The 16,583-nt window shown below is 37.9% G+C and overlaps 1 protein-coding gene across 13 annotated transcripts in view; it reads left to right on the forward strand.

Annotated features, from left to right (window-relative positions):
- The window catches only part of LOC106884837 (chromosome unknown open reading frame, human C9orf3), a 230,667-nt gene that overhangs the window by 29,530 nt on the left and 184,554 nt on the right, over window positions 1-16,583 (forward strand). For all 13 annotated transcript variants that reach the window (XR_001411305.1, XR_001411308.1, XR_001411309.1 and 10 more), the window contains exons 4-5: window positions 4,878-5,034; window positions 9,650-9,898. Coding sequence is in view for 7 of the 13 variants with exons in the window: in XM_014936533.1 (XP_014792019.1) it covers window positions 4,878-5,034; window positions 9,650-9,898 (406 nt within the window). In the remaining 6 variants the exon portion in view is untranslated. The remainder of the gene's footprint in view (window positions 1-4,877; window positions 5,035-9,649; window positions 9,899-16,583) is intronic.

Genomic DNA, 16,583 nt, shown 5'->3' on the forward strand with positions numbered 1-16,583 from the left:
TTGGGGGGTGGGTGGGTGGGTTTGTTATGTTTTGGGGTTTTTTTAGTTTTCCAATGACTAGTTCAGTATATTTCCTTTCTGAAGAACTCTATGAAAGCAAGAAATACTGTAAGAAGTCTTTAATGGAAAGGCCAGTAGAGAGGAAATGACTCATTTTAGCTTCACTGTGCTAATGAAGTGCTGAGTGAAACATGTGAAATGAACTGGGAAGAACCAAATGTATCATTAAAGCTGGTTCCTTTAGGAGCCATGAGACAATGGCAAAATCTTGTGCTGAACTTCACTGAACTGAACTGAAGCAGCAGGAGCACCTACTGCAGTTCTGTCCTTACAGTTTTCCTTCTGCCTGTCCCCAAGATGGAATTCCCAAGAGTATGGAAGATTCTGCTTACAGATCTATGCGACACACACAATTACTTAAGCTAATTTTGATTTCATGATGCAAGGTTTGCTGGGTTTCTTTAAAGGCGGTAGGCATCGTACTCCTGTAGCTCTCAAAGACTCAATAATGGACGAGACCTTCATTATCTTGGTGCTTATATACAGTTTCAAATGACAAGTCAGTGTTAGACAGCTGTTTGGAATTGTCAAGATTTACAAAACAGATACAGAGGAAAGAAGGTAAAGGAGCACTGTTGTGAGGAATTACTTAAAAGCTAAACAAACCCCAGGCTCATGGGTTTGAAATAAGTTTTTGAAATAAAGCGGGGCCACATTTGTTTGAAACTACTGATATGTCACTTACTCAAGTACAATTAAAGTATGACCTGAAAGTGCTTAAAAATACTGTGGATTCTTTGTGGAGTACTTAGAGCAGAAAAAAATTATTAGAAAAATGCAATTTGACAATGCATTTTGAGAGAAGGCTTTACAGGGAGCACTAAATGTGTGTGTGATATAAGCCTTTTAACCATTGGATTTATTTTTCAACACTTGTCAGTTTTACTTTGCTTCAGCACATTACTGTAACACATAGAAGGTGCAAATATATGTAGACACAGACACCTTTATATTTGTTTTGATTCGTGTTCAAGAAGTAGATATTCAACCATTAAGTGTGAAATCGACTGGCTTGCTTTTTGTGTGGTTACTCTATGTAGTCCTTGATCTTGTTTTGCCATCTCTGATTTCAGTGAGAGGGTGTATTCTGTTATTGAGAGGAAGTGTGGCTCTAGGGTAGGGAAGACACTGCTGCTGCTCTGTAGCTACCAGCAACAGCAGTTGCTTTTGTCTGTGCTCCTCTCCCTTTTCACAAGGCAAAACAAAGGAGTCCAGTACTTGCGTTGATTGATCTCCAGCACACATCAGGAACTACAGCATAGGAGTTGACACCTCATCACATGCTGCTTATCCCTCTGAGCCAGCGTTGAACTAATGCTCTGGCACGAGTGTGGGGATGCTCTGTGGGAAATTCTGGCTTTCAGATGAGATCAAAGATCTCTACAAGTTACAAACAGTTCCAGAAAGCTGGAGATCTTAATCCTGGTGCTCCAGCCAAACAGTACTTTTGGCAAAACTGCTTATTTAGCTGTAGTTTTATGTATTAGTGCTAGCTCTTACTTTGTATATTAAATGCTGCGTGGGACTATCTGTCTTTTCCCCTAGAGGCAGCTGAGTTTTGTGGGGTTTAGTAAATCATGGACATAATCTGTGTTTTGTCATGTTTATAATTGTGTTAGTGCAAACTATTTGAGAGAAAATATCCTAATAAGTAAAAATACTCTTAATGTTCTGCATCTGGCATTAACAGATAGTGACTCTCAGGTGTTTCGTTAGTTATAATGGACTCCACAGGACTCAAACAATTTTAATGTTTTCAAAGATAACTAAATGCATTAAAAATTCTAGGAAGTAATTACATCATTCATCATTATTATTTCAAAGAAAGAAATAAATGGCCTTTAAATTATTCTTTTGGACAATTATAAATAGATTATAGTTTCCTACTCCTGTTAATGTAGTCCTAAATTTTGCACGGGATGTTTTCCAGTTATACCTCATAGAACAGGTGAATTTTGGTGCATGGTTTGTTCAGTTATGACATGCATATTTGCAGATCTGAAAAAAAAAAAATCAAAATTATTTCAAAAATTACCTGTAGAGAAAATATTTTGAAAATATTATAATTGTATAAAGTAATAATGTGGAGGAATCAAGTTGCTTTTAAATTAAGTCTGGTTGCAAGGAGAGGGTATAAGCACTGCGAATAAAAGGACCAGGGTGCTCTTCCTCTTATTTTTCCCATGGACTAACCCCAGCCTAATCTCTTGTTCTTCCTAAGGCGACCTTACTTAGTCTGAAAATGTTTTTGTGGTGCAAAATGCTGGGTTTGGTAAAGAAAGCCATCTCCCCATTTCAGCTGCAGTTTTCTCTTACCCTAGAGGTGGTGCTATCTCCAAGGTAGCCACTGGAAAGCAGAGGGCAGCCAGGGGGAAGGCAGAGAAGGGAAAGTAAGTAGAGTGGAGTTTGTGATCCCAGTCTGTGCCCTGGGATAAATCTGAGGTTGCAGATGAAGGAAAACAAGACCAAATCCCCTGACCTGAAGAAAGTTAAAGAAAAGAAGTCCAGTTACGGGGGAAAAGGCAAGGCTTAGAGACAGTCTCACCAGTAGTGAGAGGAAAAGACAGAAGATAAGGGTTAGACTGTTCGAAGCAGTACTTCATCGTGCTAGCTGTAGAGAAATGTTGCCTACATAAGGACCATTTCAGTCACCAATCAGTGAATGCACTATAGAGACAGCTCACTTGTAACGCCAGTGCATGTGATTTCAGTTTTTCAAGACAGAAAAAGTGTAGGATAAATATATAATTACCCTACACTTTCTAGAGTTTGAAAGCAGAAGGCATCTAAAAGCCCGGCAGGAAATGGATTGACCCACAGTTAGGTGTGTAAGGATAGTATAAATCTTGGATCTTGTTCTGGGAGTTCACGTGGTCTCTATAATGCCTGTAAAGTATAAGGGGCTTGGAAAAAAAAAGACAAGGATCTGTGTGTTAGTTGATTTTCTTTTCTTCAGGAAGTCCTAATTTAGATAAATCTGAAAACATATACTAAGGAAAACTAACTTGCTTAGTTTTTGGTGCCTTCACCCTTTTGCAAGGTTTGCTCCAGTTCTGAATAGCATATGTTCGCTGCTAATTCATGTAAATTTCTGCATACTATTCTTCTCTCTGTTCTTTCTCTCATTTTGACATTCTGTTCAAATTACCCTTATCTTTTTAAAGTACTCCATGGTATTGCTTGCTCCAGCCTGTCTTGGTGAACTTGTTTCTGTAACCCTCTCTGTTCCCTCTGTTCGCATAGCACAGACGGACACCCTTTCCTTTTACAGTCTCCTCACTGTTGTGAGAGCCTTCTTCTATACACCTCCTGTGATCTGGAAGAGTTTTCTGTGACTGCTTTTTGACTTTCATGCTTGTTTCAGAACTCAGTTGAGAACTCGTTACTGTTGTCCATTATGATTCCTCAAATTGTCACTCTTTTCCTGATGTTAATGTAACCACGTGGATCATTTTGTAATGCTTTGTATATAACAGATGCTATACAAAGTGAAGTATTGTAGACTACCTATGAGCCTTCTCTTATAAGGATTTAAGTCAATTGTAAAGCTGCTATTAACTTCAGTGTTTGCAGGCTTGGGCCTCTAGCACAGTTTATATCAATGGCACTCTCGTGGTGTTTCAAAATAATAAGTTATCGCTGTCCTGGATGTCTTCTTTCTCTTGACGTGGCATTTGGTTGCTTTGGCTCATTCATAGCTTTGGTAAGTTAATTTAAGAAAAAATGGCTTTGGGGAGGAATTTGGCAAAACACTTATCCATTTTGTTCCTAGTGTGTTTGGAACAAATAAGTTCCTTCTGCTCAAAAACTAGCAGGAGGTTTGTAAAATTACAGGAGTAATATATGTTTGCCTTGCAGTATGGACAAAAGGGTTTTGGTGTTAATGGTGGATGTTGCCAGAAGTGGGATGGAGTGAGGGAATGTACGTGGTTGGTAGTGTGTATAAGAGGCAGAGGCTTTATCTGCCTCTTAAAAGACTTCATGTACAGTATTGTTTTATCATACTAAATAGTAGGTGGAAAATCTGAGGCTAAGCAAAAAGATTTTGCTTGTCCTTCGTTTGGACAGCTTGACTTTCTTGTGGTCATTAAGGTAGGAAACCCAGAGATACTTTCCTGCAGTTGTTTATTTCCTTTCCTCTAAGTCTTGTGGCCTCCTCTGGATTGTTTTTTTTTCCTTATTTTCCTTTTGATAGTTTTCCACAGCCCTGGTCAGAATACTGTTGCAAAAGAACAAGTATTAACAAGTTCGCTTAAAATAACCAAAGTTTATATGTTTCCACAGTTGCCACAGCTACAGTTATTTGCACATGATTCAGCGGGTTATAACTCATGTTAGGCGCTTTCCATGAGTAGTTAACCTATTAGTATGGTGTGGTACCTGTACTTGTGACCATAAGTGAGTACTTATGTATGTTACCCTTAAGCTATACTCTTTTTAAAGGGACAAACAGAAAAACCTAGCAACATTTATATTAATGCAAGTATGCTGTCCTAAAACACCTTCCCATTTATTCATAGATACAGCCATCCTATACTGTACTCCTTGTCTTCTAGCACTGTCTTCCCATAATGATAAGACTTAGTATGTTTTTACCATCTAATAGACTCTCTAATCTTGTTTTAGCAGCTCCTGGATTGTTATGACCAAATAATGACTGCTTTTATGTGTCTCAGTGAAATTATTTTTCTCTCCTTGACAAAAATGCCAGGATGTAAGGTGGGAGGTTTGGCTCAAAATCTTAAGTATATAAAAATGCTGAGTACTAAGTGTGTGCTGGACTGATGGTTCTGTACAAATGTCCTTTTTATTTACAGGTATCTTGAGCTGGTACTACTATGTGACCATGCCAATGCCCGCATCCACCTTCACTATTGCTGTGGGGTGCTGGCAGGAAGTTAAACAGCAGTCCTTCACAGCTACTGCCCAGACAAACACTGCGTTTTCCTTGGTGTCTTCACAAGATGATTTCAGGTTAGTGTTTATAATATTGTTGAACAATGAAATATATGGGTAGCATTTCCATTTACTCTGTGGAATGTGAAAATGAGTCATATTAGTACAGGAATCAAAATAGAACTTGTTTAATCTGAGCAGAAAAATCTTGACAGGAAAAGAATTCCAAAGGCATTATTTCATGGGTAAGGGTGTGGTTCTTTTTATGTGAAAACAAGCTTCTTAGTGAGCAATAGGGTTAATAAATCCCAGTATCATCTGGATTTGCATCCTCTGACTCTTAATGCCCTGCCGAAAAAATACCAGGTCCTCCCTTGTTTCTTACAATGCCTGGCTGTAAGATCTTTTGTGTTGCTAGACTTGGTCCATTCGTCATACCTAATGACCCCTACTACACTACTTCTTTTTTCTACTCACTCGCTTCTTTTTTCCTGCCGACTTCCATCCCAGAGCTGGCCTGTGCAGTGGTTTGCCTGTGGTGATGTGTCCTGACTGGGTATGTGAAAGCTCTGTTGCAAGGGTCCCATAAAATAACGTGGGACCAATGATTATTTTCGATTAAAAAAATGCCCTGTTGTCTAGTACATGCAGTGCCTACTTAGATGTCTTTCCAATCATGTAGAAATGTAATTATTTTGGATACAACTATTCCTCTTTCCAATCTAGTCAAAACTGCTTAATGATCTTAAATTATTACAGAGTGATGTATGAACAGAACAATACTATATAGGCCTGTAAATGGGACTTGAAGCTAAAAATTAAGTTTCTGGAAAAATACCATTGTTTCCATGTGTATTCACCATAGTTAGCAGAAGTCTCAGACATGGCACTTGATTTCCTCACATGTTATTCTCAGCTTTTCAAATTTGTAGTCATAGAATCACAGAACAGCCCAGTTTAGAAGAGACCTTGAAACATCACCTGGTTCAGTCTTTTTTGGGAAGGGGAGCTTAGATGTGGTTATCTAGCACCCAGTGCCCCTTGTCTTCTCTGTGTGGCTTCTTGTGAAGAGAAAGCATCTGTGCCCTTTGTAGATGCTCTTTCAGTGCGTGGGTAGTGTGAGTGGAGTTCCCCTCTCCTCCTCTCCCTTTCTGTCCTTGAACAGACCTAGCTCCTTCAGTCTTTCCCCACAGTGCAGGTTCTCCAGCCCTTTGTTCATTTTTGTGGTCCTCCTTTGGACACCCTCCAGCCTCTCTTGTGTCATTCTTGAATTGTGGGGACCAAAACTGGACACAGTATTCCAGGTGCAGTCTGAGAAGCACTGAGCAGAGTGAGATGATCACTAGATGGACTAGATGACCCTTGGAGGTCCCTTCCGGCCTGGGAAATTCTATGATTCTATGATTCTATGATTCTATGATCACATCTCTGTCACTGCTAGTAATGGCCCTGTGGATGCAGCCCAGGATCTGGTTTGCCTTCGTTGCTGCACCACTGACTCATGTTCAGCTTGTCCACTAGGAACCCTTGGGTGCCTTTCAACAAACCTGCTCCCCAGATGCACAGATCATAGACAGTGCTGGATTCTTTGGTTATGTCATGTCAGGTGTAGGACTTACCACTTCTCTTTGTTGGACTTCACACTGTTCTTGCTAGCCCGCTCTTCCAGCCTGTCCAGGTCTCTCTGTAAGGTGGCTCTCCTTTCTGATGTGTTCACCTCACCACCCAGCTTGGTGTCATCAGCAAATCTGGTGACGGTGCTTTCAGTCCCACCATCCAGGATATTTGTGAAAATGTTGAACAGTGTGGGGCCCAGCATCGATCCATGGGGGACCCCACTTGTGACAAGCACCAGCCTAGGTGAAAACCACTGATCACTGCTCTCTTGAGTGTGACCTGTGAGTCAGTTTCCTACCCATCTCGCAAACCACCCATCCGGTCTGTATCTTGCCAGTTTGTCCAGGAGAAGGCTGTGGGAAACTGTGACGAATGTTTTGCTGAAATCCAGGCAAACAATATCCACTGCTCTCCCCATGTCAGCAGAACATGTTAGTTTGTTGTATAAGGTGGCCAGGTTAGTCAGGCCAAAGGTATTTTTTCAGTTATGTAATTAGAAACTTAGGCAAAAAAATGCTTGCCTTGTAGATAGCTGTTTTGGGCTAATTCTGTGTTAACATTACAACAGTGGAAGTCCTTACTGTTTTGGTAAAGCTAATGAGACTTTGGAACTTAAGGATCTAATAGGGTTTTCTTATTGGAATTTAAAATTAAAGGATTCTGATGGCTTGCAGCTTGGCTAATTTTGGTTTAAAAATATTCTACTAAATCTTGATAGTAGGAATTTTTATATTTGACCTAAGATCATGGTCATGATGTCAAGGTAAGACATGCCTATTCAAGATTTAAAATAGTTTGTAGGTTTGATAAGCTTTTAGAAATTGTTTTGTGATTATTCCTCTACTATTTATATGTTTCTGACGGCCTCTACAGGAATACACTGTGGATGTTCAGTATGTATATTCCTCTCTGATGTGCAGCACGTTCAGTAGTAGGAATTTTTATTGATTTGGTGCAAAAGATTAGTCTGGCAGAGTCTTGATAGAATAAATGAATGTTTCTGGTTTTTTTTAAAAGCTTCTGAAAAGGGAAATAGTTTTGTAGCTTTTTGTAACAAAAATTAGTGCAAGTTTTAATCAGTATAATGGTCATTGTTATGAGTCAATCGGTGTGATGGTCGTTGGACGAGTTAATTGGCACAGGTAGTATGATTTATCTGCAGCAGCTGCATTAGTGACAATGGAAGAAGCAGAACTAATGTGTTTCTGAAAAAATAACCCAACAACTGACAAAAAAAAAATCCTCTGCAAGGGTGGTGACTATTATGCATAAACCAAAATGGAAAGCCGAAGTGTACAAGGTTGTTTTGCAGTTAATCAGGACGTTAATCTATGTCCTTAAAAATCTGCTCTTACAGTTATATCCAGTAAATCTTTATTTGGGAGTTAACACAACAGACACTTGTTACTTATCTTAGTCATTAAGACTAGGTAACCAAACCAGCATATAAGCAGACATTTCTTGGACAGACAACCAAATGTTAAGGTAACTCTCAGATAAGATAATGGGGATAAACTCTTGGGCAGCAGGAAAAGGAAAAGAAAGGTTTCTGAAAGAAGTTATTGAAATGTGTAATTCAATTTATGTCAGATGCCAGTGAGTTTCACATAAGGAAACTATCAAAGAAAAAGTTAAATGGAGCTAGGGTTTTAAATGTTTCCAATCTCCTTGTGGTCATTAAGGACTTGGCAACTTTTACAAGAGATAGGATGCTACCTTTCCTGTTCTTGCCTAATCTCAACTCAGATAATTAAATACAAAGTGACATTGTTTTGCAGCAGAAATGTACTGGGTTAGACCACCCTTGGAACAAAAAATGTGTAATGATGGATGCAGTTTCTTTGTATATGTAATCAATGATATAGCTTAGAGTCCACTTCTTTCACAGAGTTATGTAAGATACGAAGTGTTGGCGCTTGAGCAAAATGTAGTCCTTGTCTATGTGTTATTATTTTGGTTTTTTGTGTCAGCACTCACCTAGAGCATGATCTTCCAAATACAAATGCTTTGGGCAATGCTGGGTGTAATAACAATAAGTGCTTTGCCTGTCCAGGCATAGCAGAACCAGCTTTCCTAAGCAAAATCTCAAACCGAGGAGAGGCTCTGCACTCTACAGAAGACAGGCTGGCAGGTGAAAACATGAAGCTGATTTCTGCTTAGATATGCATCTGTTTGGGCAGATAAATTATTGTGAAGGTATATGACTCAGTGCTTAGGAAGGATTTTATTTACACCTCCATCTTTCCAGCCACAGCTCTGAATATACTTTACACCATAAAAGTGATGTAAAGTAAGCTTGATCCTAATGTGATATTTTCAAATGTCTGTGGTGATAAGCCTTAATTCGTATCTACTGTTCTTTATTACTTAAGAAAAAAAATCAATTAAATTCCTGGAGAATTTTACTAACAACAGAAAAAAACCACCAAAACAAACTCCTTGGAATTTCATTCTACTTGCACTTAATATGTTTGTGTTAATATGTATGAAATTCTATTTCTGTACAACTACAAATAGGAATTCTCTGAATTAATAAGTATTTTTGTATTGTTACTTAGTTTTCTTTATGTACATTTTGAGCACTTGGAGCACTTCTCCAGGGAAGGGGCCTCAACTACCTCACTGGAACAGGTTGCCCAGGGAGGTGGTTGAGGCCCCTTCCCTGGAGATATTCAAGGTGAGGCTCGACAAGGCCCTGGGCAACCTGGTCTAGTTGGGGGTGTCCCTGCTGACTGTGGGGGGGTCGGACTAGATGACCTTTGGAGGTCCCTTCCGGCCTGGGCAATTCTATGATTCTATGATTCTATGTGTTGGTGCATAACTATTATGAAAACAACGTTTGACTGGTCTCTTTTTATTTTAGTTATGAGTGACCTTATCAGTTATAATCAGACATGAGTGTTTTCACAGTGCTGCACGTGTGTGAACAGTGTGAGAATACAAATGAGATGATTTTCTGTGAACTAACTCTGTCATTCTGATGTCTAGGGAATATCCTTGTTTTAGTACACTCAATTGAGCACATTTTTGGTATCACATTAAAATTTTTTCTTTTTTTTGTTTTGTTTGTTGTTAGATGGCATGAAGAAATCTGTCGTCATGTGGAGTATCCCTGCCGTTTCCAAAATCCTGCTGCCAGGTTGCAGGCAGTCATTCCGTACAGAGTCTTTGCTCCCTGGTGCCTTATGGAACGTTGCAAAGAACGTTTGCTTCAGCTAATTCCTCAGTGCCTCTCAGCAGCTTACATCACACTGGGCACCCACCCCTTTTCCAGGCTTGATGTTTTGATCGTTCCTTCCAACTTCTCCAGCCTGGGAATGGCTAGGTAAAGAAACTGCTTAGTAGCTCATCTCCTGTATGTTGTCGAACTCCTTTTTATCAGCTAGTTAACAGTGTCAGATTGCTATAATACAAAGTTGTGCTGTTTTTCTTAAAGGAAACTTAAAACTCTAGTTCTGACTTCATGTGGGTAGGCTTGTTTGCATCCTGTGCTATGATCTTTAACAGGGCTCAGGAAAGGAAAATATAAGCTCATTGAACATGTGGGTTTGAATTTCCTCATTTGCCAGACTGAAGTTCTTTTATTGGTTCTATTGAATACTTGATGCTGCTATAATTCTGTCATGTTTTCTTTTGGTGCTGATTTTACATTATATCTTGGCAGAACAAGAGCATGTTAAAATTCAGATCTAGAGTTTATTCATAAACCTTTCGTCACTTATCAGTTTTGAGTCAAATACTGGTCTTTGGAAGCTGAGTAAGGCAAACTGTAAGGATTATATTATCAAGTTTTCATGGAATGGTGGAAAACAAAAATATTAATTAAATATTTTTGTTTTACAGTATATTCCAGGTGTACAGTGACAATAGAATTTTAGCTCTATTAGTTGTAAGGCAATGCCTAGCAATTGAAATTCCTCATTTGCTTTTTATTTTTCTTATAAAATACATATTCTTTTAAGTTGGTGATGAGATAGTGCTTGTTAATAGCAGAGAAGGAAACACTTTTTATTCACTGTTTGCCTAGTGCCAACAGTAGAGCGGATCCATTTAGGTAGATGGACAAAATATTCAAGGGAAGAGTTAAAGGCAAAGCTCTGATAGAATGATGAGGACTGAAAGGAGAGGTGTATTCCCAGGTTGTTGGGTTTGTACTTTGGAGCTCCTGGGACAATTACTGAGTAGGTTTGATACTTGAAGTAACTTCAACAAATTGCACAAATTGCCAGTCCAAGTGCTTAGATGAACCAGAAGTTTTTCTTTTTTTACAAACTGTAAAAATCAGATAAGGAAACATTTTTTTTCATGCTACATGTGTTTCTACTGACACAGATTTTTCCCTACATCTTTCCTCTTGCAATCCTCCTTAGGTTTAAAAGTAGAAAATTATGCTGGCGTGCAATATGTTGGATAGTTTTTAGGTTAAGTTTACTTTCTTTTTTTATTAAGATCTCTAAAATTTAAAACTTAGGCATTCAGTGACCCTCCCCTGTCCTATAAGCCTCATTGCTTTGTGGATACCTTGTACTGGGTACTGAGTTTTCAATGATAGCTCTTCATTCAGTGAACTCCTAAAAGGAAAGCATTGAGTTACATGAGTCTTGGTTGCTTTTTGGCACCTGCCACAGACTGTATTCTCTGATGTTTCGTACAGTGGTTTGATTTGGAGGTAAGTGTGATGTTGCGTACCATGTTCTTGAAGCTGTATGAAACTGGTAGAGCTGTTTAGCAATTTCCTCTGACTTCCAAGGCCTGGTACTAAAATACTGACACAGGTCCTAATGGATCACTGTAATTGAGGAAGAAACTGGCTGTTTTACTTAGCTGTGTGATAAGAGCAGTGATCAGTGAAGCCATGAAAGGCACAATGCACAAATAGTCCAAAATGAAAGAGAAAGGGGAGAGAGGTGTCTAGGCCAAAATGACAGCATGCAATAGAAGAAATCTTCAAGATTCAGTTCTTGTTATGCTGTTGCTCTTTGTCAGAGCTGCCTGCAGGGTATTCTGTTGCAAAACCACCTATGGTTATCTGAGACCAGATTGCACGTTGGAAATATAGTACTTGTACTTTCTTTGTGAAGGAGATGAGAAAAACCTATGCTTATGTTTCCCTATGCTCCTTCTAACCACCATCAATTCCCAGAGATCCATGTCATTGTATAGAAGTAAAGGATGAAAGAAAGGGCATGCATACTTCCTGATGCTTTTCTTTTAACAGTTCATCAAGCCAAGCACATCCAAATTTTTAAAATTTGAAATAAAGGAATAATTTAAACTGTTTAAATGTCAAGCTGTATTTGGGCAGCAGAGGAAATTAAGTGACTCATAATAGCTTGTTTGTTCTTGTTTCGTGTGATTTTTCAAATAGAGCCTTCTATGTATACAGTAAGCTGCTTAAACAGTTAATTCCTGTGCATGCAATGATAATTAGCTCAGTGACTTCAGTTAAGAATAAGCTATGTGCAAAACCCTGTCCAAACCCACATGAAAAAAAAAAAGTTAGCTATTATCTTGGGTTAAAAAGGGTGCTGTAGTATTTATTTTTTTATCTTCTAGTCTATCTGTAGCAGTATAAACATAACACAGCATGCCAGCACAAAGGAACTGTTGTTTTGAGAATTCTAATTATACTCCTGTCTGCCAGGGAAGGAAGCAGTCATAAATTTTAGTCATTATCTGAAGTATCAGGGCTTTACAGCGTTTGGCACTTTTCTTTGTCTGTTCCTCATTAGGTGATACTTACTGTGTTCTTTATATCCCAAAATACTTCCCTTTACTTAGGGGGGATGTTTCCCCAACATTTTAGACTAGTATGAAATGATGATAGTTCATCTGTAGAGTGACCTAATTAGGCGGTTTAAGCTGTCTATTCCAGTAGCTGCTGCTGTGGGTCAGCTGTATTTCTCTTGAAGTCTGACAGATGCTTTAGGAGAAAAACTCTAGTTGAAAGCATATTCATTTTACTTGTGTTTTCTGTACATCCTTTCCTGTGTTTTTTAATTTGTTATGGAGTTCTGCATGGAAATGGGATCTTGACTGTATATAATAATTGCAGTCATCCCCTCTTGCATCCTGCAGACCTTTGAAGCTGGAGGATTTAATTTTGCACTCTCTCGGTTATATACTGTTTTAGTTTAAGTGATTCAATATAGGTTCCCCTAAATTTGTGCCAGTAAAAGAAGAATGTGACCTACATGTCTTTGCTGGTGGTACTATGTTAAGCTGTACATAAATTAAATGAATAAAGCATTGTGGAGCAAATATGAACAGCTTAGAAGCAAGACATTCAGTGCTTTCTGTAGAATTTTCAGAATTTTGTGAACATCTTAGAGCCTTAATTATCTGATTTTAAGTTCTCCTACTCACAGAAGGAATGAATTGGAGGAAAAGGAGTAGGGAATTGTGTCAGACTGCAAAGACTGTAGAGCTCCTAATGAGATTGTTCAGGGTGGAGATCCCTGATCTCACACTATACTGAAAGGTGCATATCATTCATGTGGTTGGAGAGCTAAGAGGTTAAAAGCAGGAGATTAAAAGTAGCACCATGTTTTGGTGCTGTTGATGATGGCATGCTATTCCCTGAAGAATTGTCAACTCCATTGGCATTTAAATAGCAGTTATTTCACAGTTACAAATGCTCTCATGTGAGCCAGAAGTTATTCACGTGAACAAGGCTGTCTGGAATACTTAAAATAAAAACTAGGGTCTGCATGTTTCGTGGTTGTTCGTGCTCTTTAAATCAGTTCATTCCCAGTCCAGTTTTGTTGATCACATTTGAAAACCTAGTGTTTCAAAATTTCTTCCTACTGCCTCAATTTCCTTTCCTTTTGGCAAAACCTGAAGAGACTCTGAATTCCTTGTTCTTTTTTCATTCCCCAAAGAAAAACATTCTTTTGAATGCAGAAACGCTCACTTTGTGCTACCTGAGCCTGTGCTTTCGCTTGAGACCTTGACTTCTCTTGCATTGTTTAACTGCATAAGTCCTCTTTTCTTCATCTTAGTTGTCATCATCGTCGTCGTCTTCTTCTTCTTCTTTGTCTTTGTCTTCTTCATCGTCTTCTTTTTTTTTTTTTTCCCATGGAAGTACTTTTTTCCTTGATAACCATGGAGTACTTTTCACAGTCACATCAATCTCTTGTATTTCTATAGCTATAAAAACTGCTTACCAACTTTCTACTTTTTCATAGCAAATGTGCTGATAATTATTTTAATCCCCTGGGGATTGTAAGCCTTTGTTTGCATTGAGTTAAAGTGCTTTTTTTGAAACAATAGCCTTGCAGGCTCCAGCATACATAGTTTAAATAACATAAGATTACTACTTTTTTCTGTTTGAATTAATGTTCTTTAGATGGACTAGTTCTGTAGTAAGTGCTAGCACAAGAAAAAATTCACATCATTATGTGTCAATAAGTTGACTAGTCACATCACATGTTGCTGGGAACTAGAAGAATATAATGAGAAAAGTGCCCCTTAGTGTACGTACCATGCTCTTAGTTTTTCCTTAAACACTTAGCACTAGTAATTGGTGAAACCAGAATAATGGTCTTACGGTCTTACCTAGATTGGCTGTTCTTACAGCAGTTTTGCCTAGCAGAGCTAGCAAGTGGAATGAAGGAACTTCTGTGCAAGATACTGGCATTTTCAAAACAGAATTCCAACAGTAGGTTATTTGAATCCTATTTAGGCTCTAAAATTAGTGGCCTCATTTTCAAGTATACTGGACACCCTTGAAACACAAATAATGTCTGATAACAGAAACATAGAGAATGCTCGGCATATTTGTAAATCAGGTCAATTTGTATCGTTGGCTAAATATGGATTTAGCGACCCAGCTTGCAGTTCCTGTCAATAAAGGTCTTAGTCACTCTTCTCCTCTCATGTAAATGGTCTTTGATTGTACTTTAAGAGGAAAGAATATCCCTTTCTTCAAACATGGTATATCAACAGAACACTTGAATCTTTCCAGGCCATGTCACTAAGGTTGTTAACTTTCTTAATTGAAAATGGAAAAGAAAAAAAACAGAAACAAAAAACCAAACCAAAACAAAACCAAAACCAAAAAAGGGGTGGGAAGCCCTAGCACCTTCTTTGATCTTTGTATCTGTAGTCACCATTTATCTAATCTGTATGTCTGCAGTGTTACAACAAAAACTGCTATGTCTATAGTAAGATCAGCCAGGACTATTGGAAAACACCCAAGTGTCAAATCTAAATGTCAGTCTTTAGTATTGTTCCGCCTTCCAGAACTGTGATTTACTGTTTCCTTCACCTCTAGAAGCCTTTTTGTGAGTATATACATATGTATAAATTTTTTGCACAACATTTTCAGTTGTGTTACTGTGACAAAATACTTGCAAGTGTAATCCTTAAACATGAACTCTCCTTACTCTATTTTTTACATATCACTAGTTGGTTATTCAGGCAGAAATAACTATGTATAAAAATTAAAGTGAAAAGTAAAAGTATGATGTCTGGAGAAAAAAAAATTGATTTATTTTTTTTTAACTCAGTTTTGATTCATTATGTAGTGGAGAATCTTAATTTGAATCTTGCATACTTGTCTCCTTGTGTGTGTTTTGTTTTGGTTTGGTTTTTATATGAGAGACTGCAAATTGCCTGAGATTTTAATTTCTAATCCTGCAAATGGTTTTACTGGCCCTCAAATTTACATACAAAAGTCCTTTTCATTCAGCAGCCATACTTGCTTCTTTACTTTGTTGGCAGGATTATGACTTTGTTAAATGTAAGTGAAATTTGATTTAGTAATGCAAGTGACTTTAATATGATTTGAATTTAAAGAAAAAAAATCTAAGCTATTGAGTTTAGACTTCCTGGAAATGTCTGCAAGTGGTGGTGTTTTGGTAAACATCCAGTGTTTTTTTTAAATGGAATTTGGAGCTTGAAATCCAAAGCAGAGTCCACCTAGAAGAAAATCATGTCTGTCCTTCTTATGCTTCTAAGATGAAGAATCAAGCAAGATATTTGGCTGAAAATACTATGAAATCCATTCATCAATGCAAACAGAAATCCTAAAACAGGATTGAGCATAAACCATTTTTCTAACCCTAGCTTTTATTTTTCTGTCCTGTTTTAGATGACTGCCTATGCTAGAGTTCCTTAAGAAAGGAAGCAAATTACCAATTTTTTTTCCAGAGAGGGGTTTTCCACTTGGCATTTTTTTCATTTGGAATATTATGTATTCTGTAAATTCCCCATAAATAAGTAAATATTGTTTATTTTAGTATTTTGGAAATTTCCTGTGAAATTCATGTTGTCAATGATACAAAGACCACCACAGAGACTTAAAATACAGAGATTCACTTTGAGTTACATGAGGTTCCTTTTGAGTAATAACTGTTCTGGTAGATACTTAGTGTGTTTCCTTGTCTCACATGCTCTGTTGCAATGCTGCTGTGAGTAATTCAGTATACCTACGTTTAGCAAAATAATTCAGTATAACGGTGTTTAGCAAGGGGACTCCAGAGATACACCATGAGGAAAAGAGAAGGGAAAGTGTCATACTAGTTAGTGAGAATTGAAAGGGAGAAAAAGTTTGGTATCTATTAAAAATATTTGTTTTGTTTTTAATACCAGAAAGGTGGTCAGTCCCGGATGACATAATACTCAAAATTCACTGTTGGCTATATGGGCTATAACCTACAGTCACTTTTGAGTTCAAAGAGATCTTGGATCTGTCTTCCAGTCATCTAAACATATTTAGCTCATTATATTTTGCTTTATTCTTTCCTTCCTCAAATTTGCTACTGTCTTAGGAATTTAGATTCAGTTTTTAGTGCAACAGAACTTAATTAAATTATAGTAAAACTAATATTACTCTACTGGTGGGGTAGCAATTTAGTGATTTTTACTTTTGCTGAAGAACTGCTTTACTATTTCAAGAAAATAAAGCTATTCAAAATTCATCCCAGTTTGGATCTTAACTGTGATCACAGTAATTCAGAGTATGTACAACACACGCGTTTGAACTTTGTGGTATTTTGACATTGAGA

This window comes from Calidris pugnax, unplaced genomic scaffold (assembly GCF_001431845.1).
Source record: "Calidris pugnax isolate Ruff unplaced genomic scaffold, ASM143184v1 scaffold2, whole genome shotgun sequence".
NCBI lineage: Eukaryota > Metazoa > Chordata > Aves > Charadriiformes > Scolopacidae > Calidris > Calidris pugnax.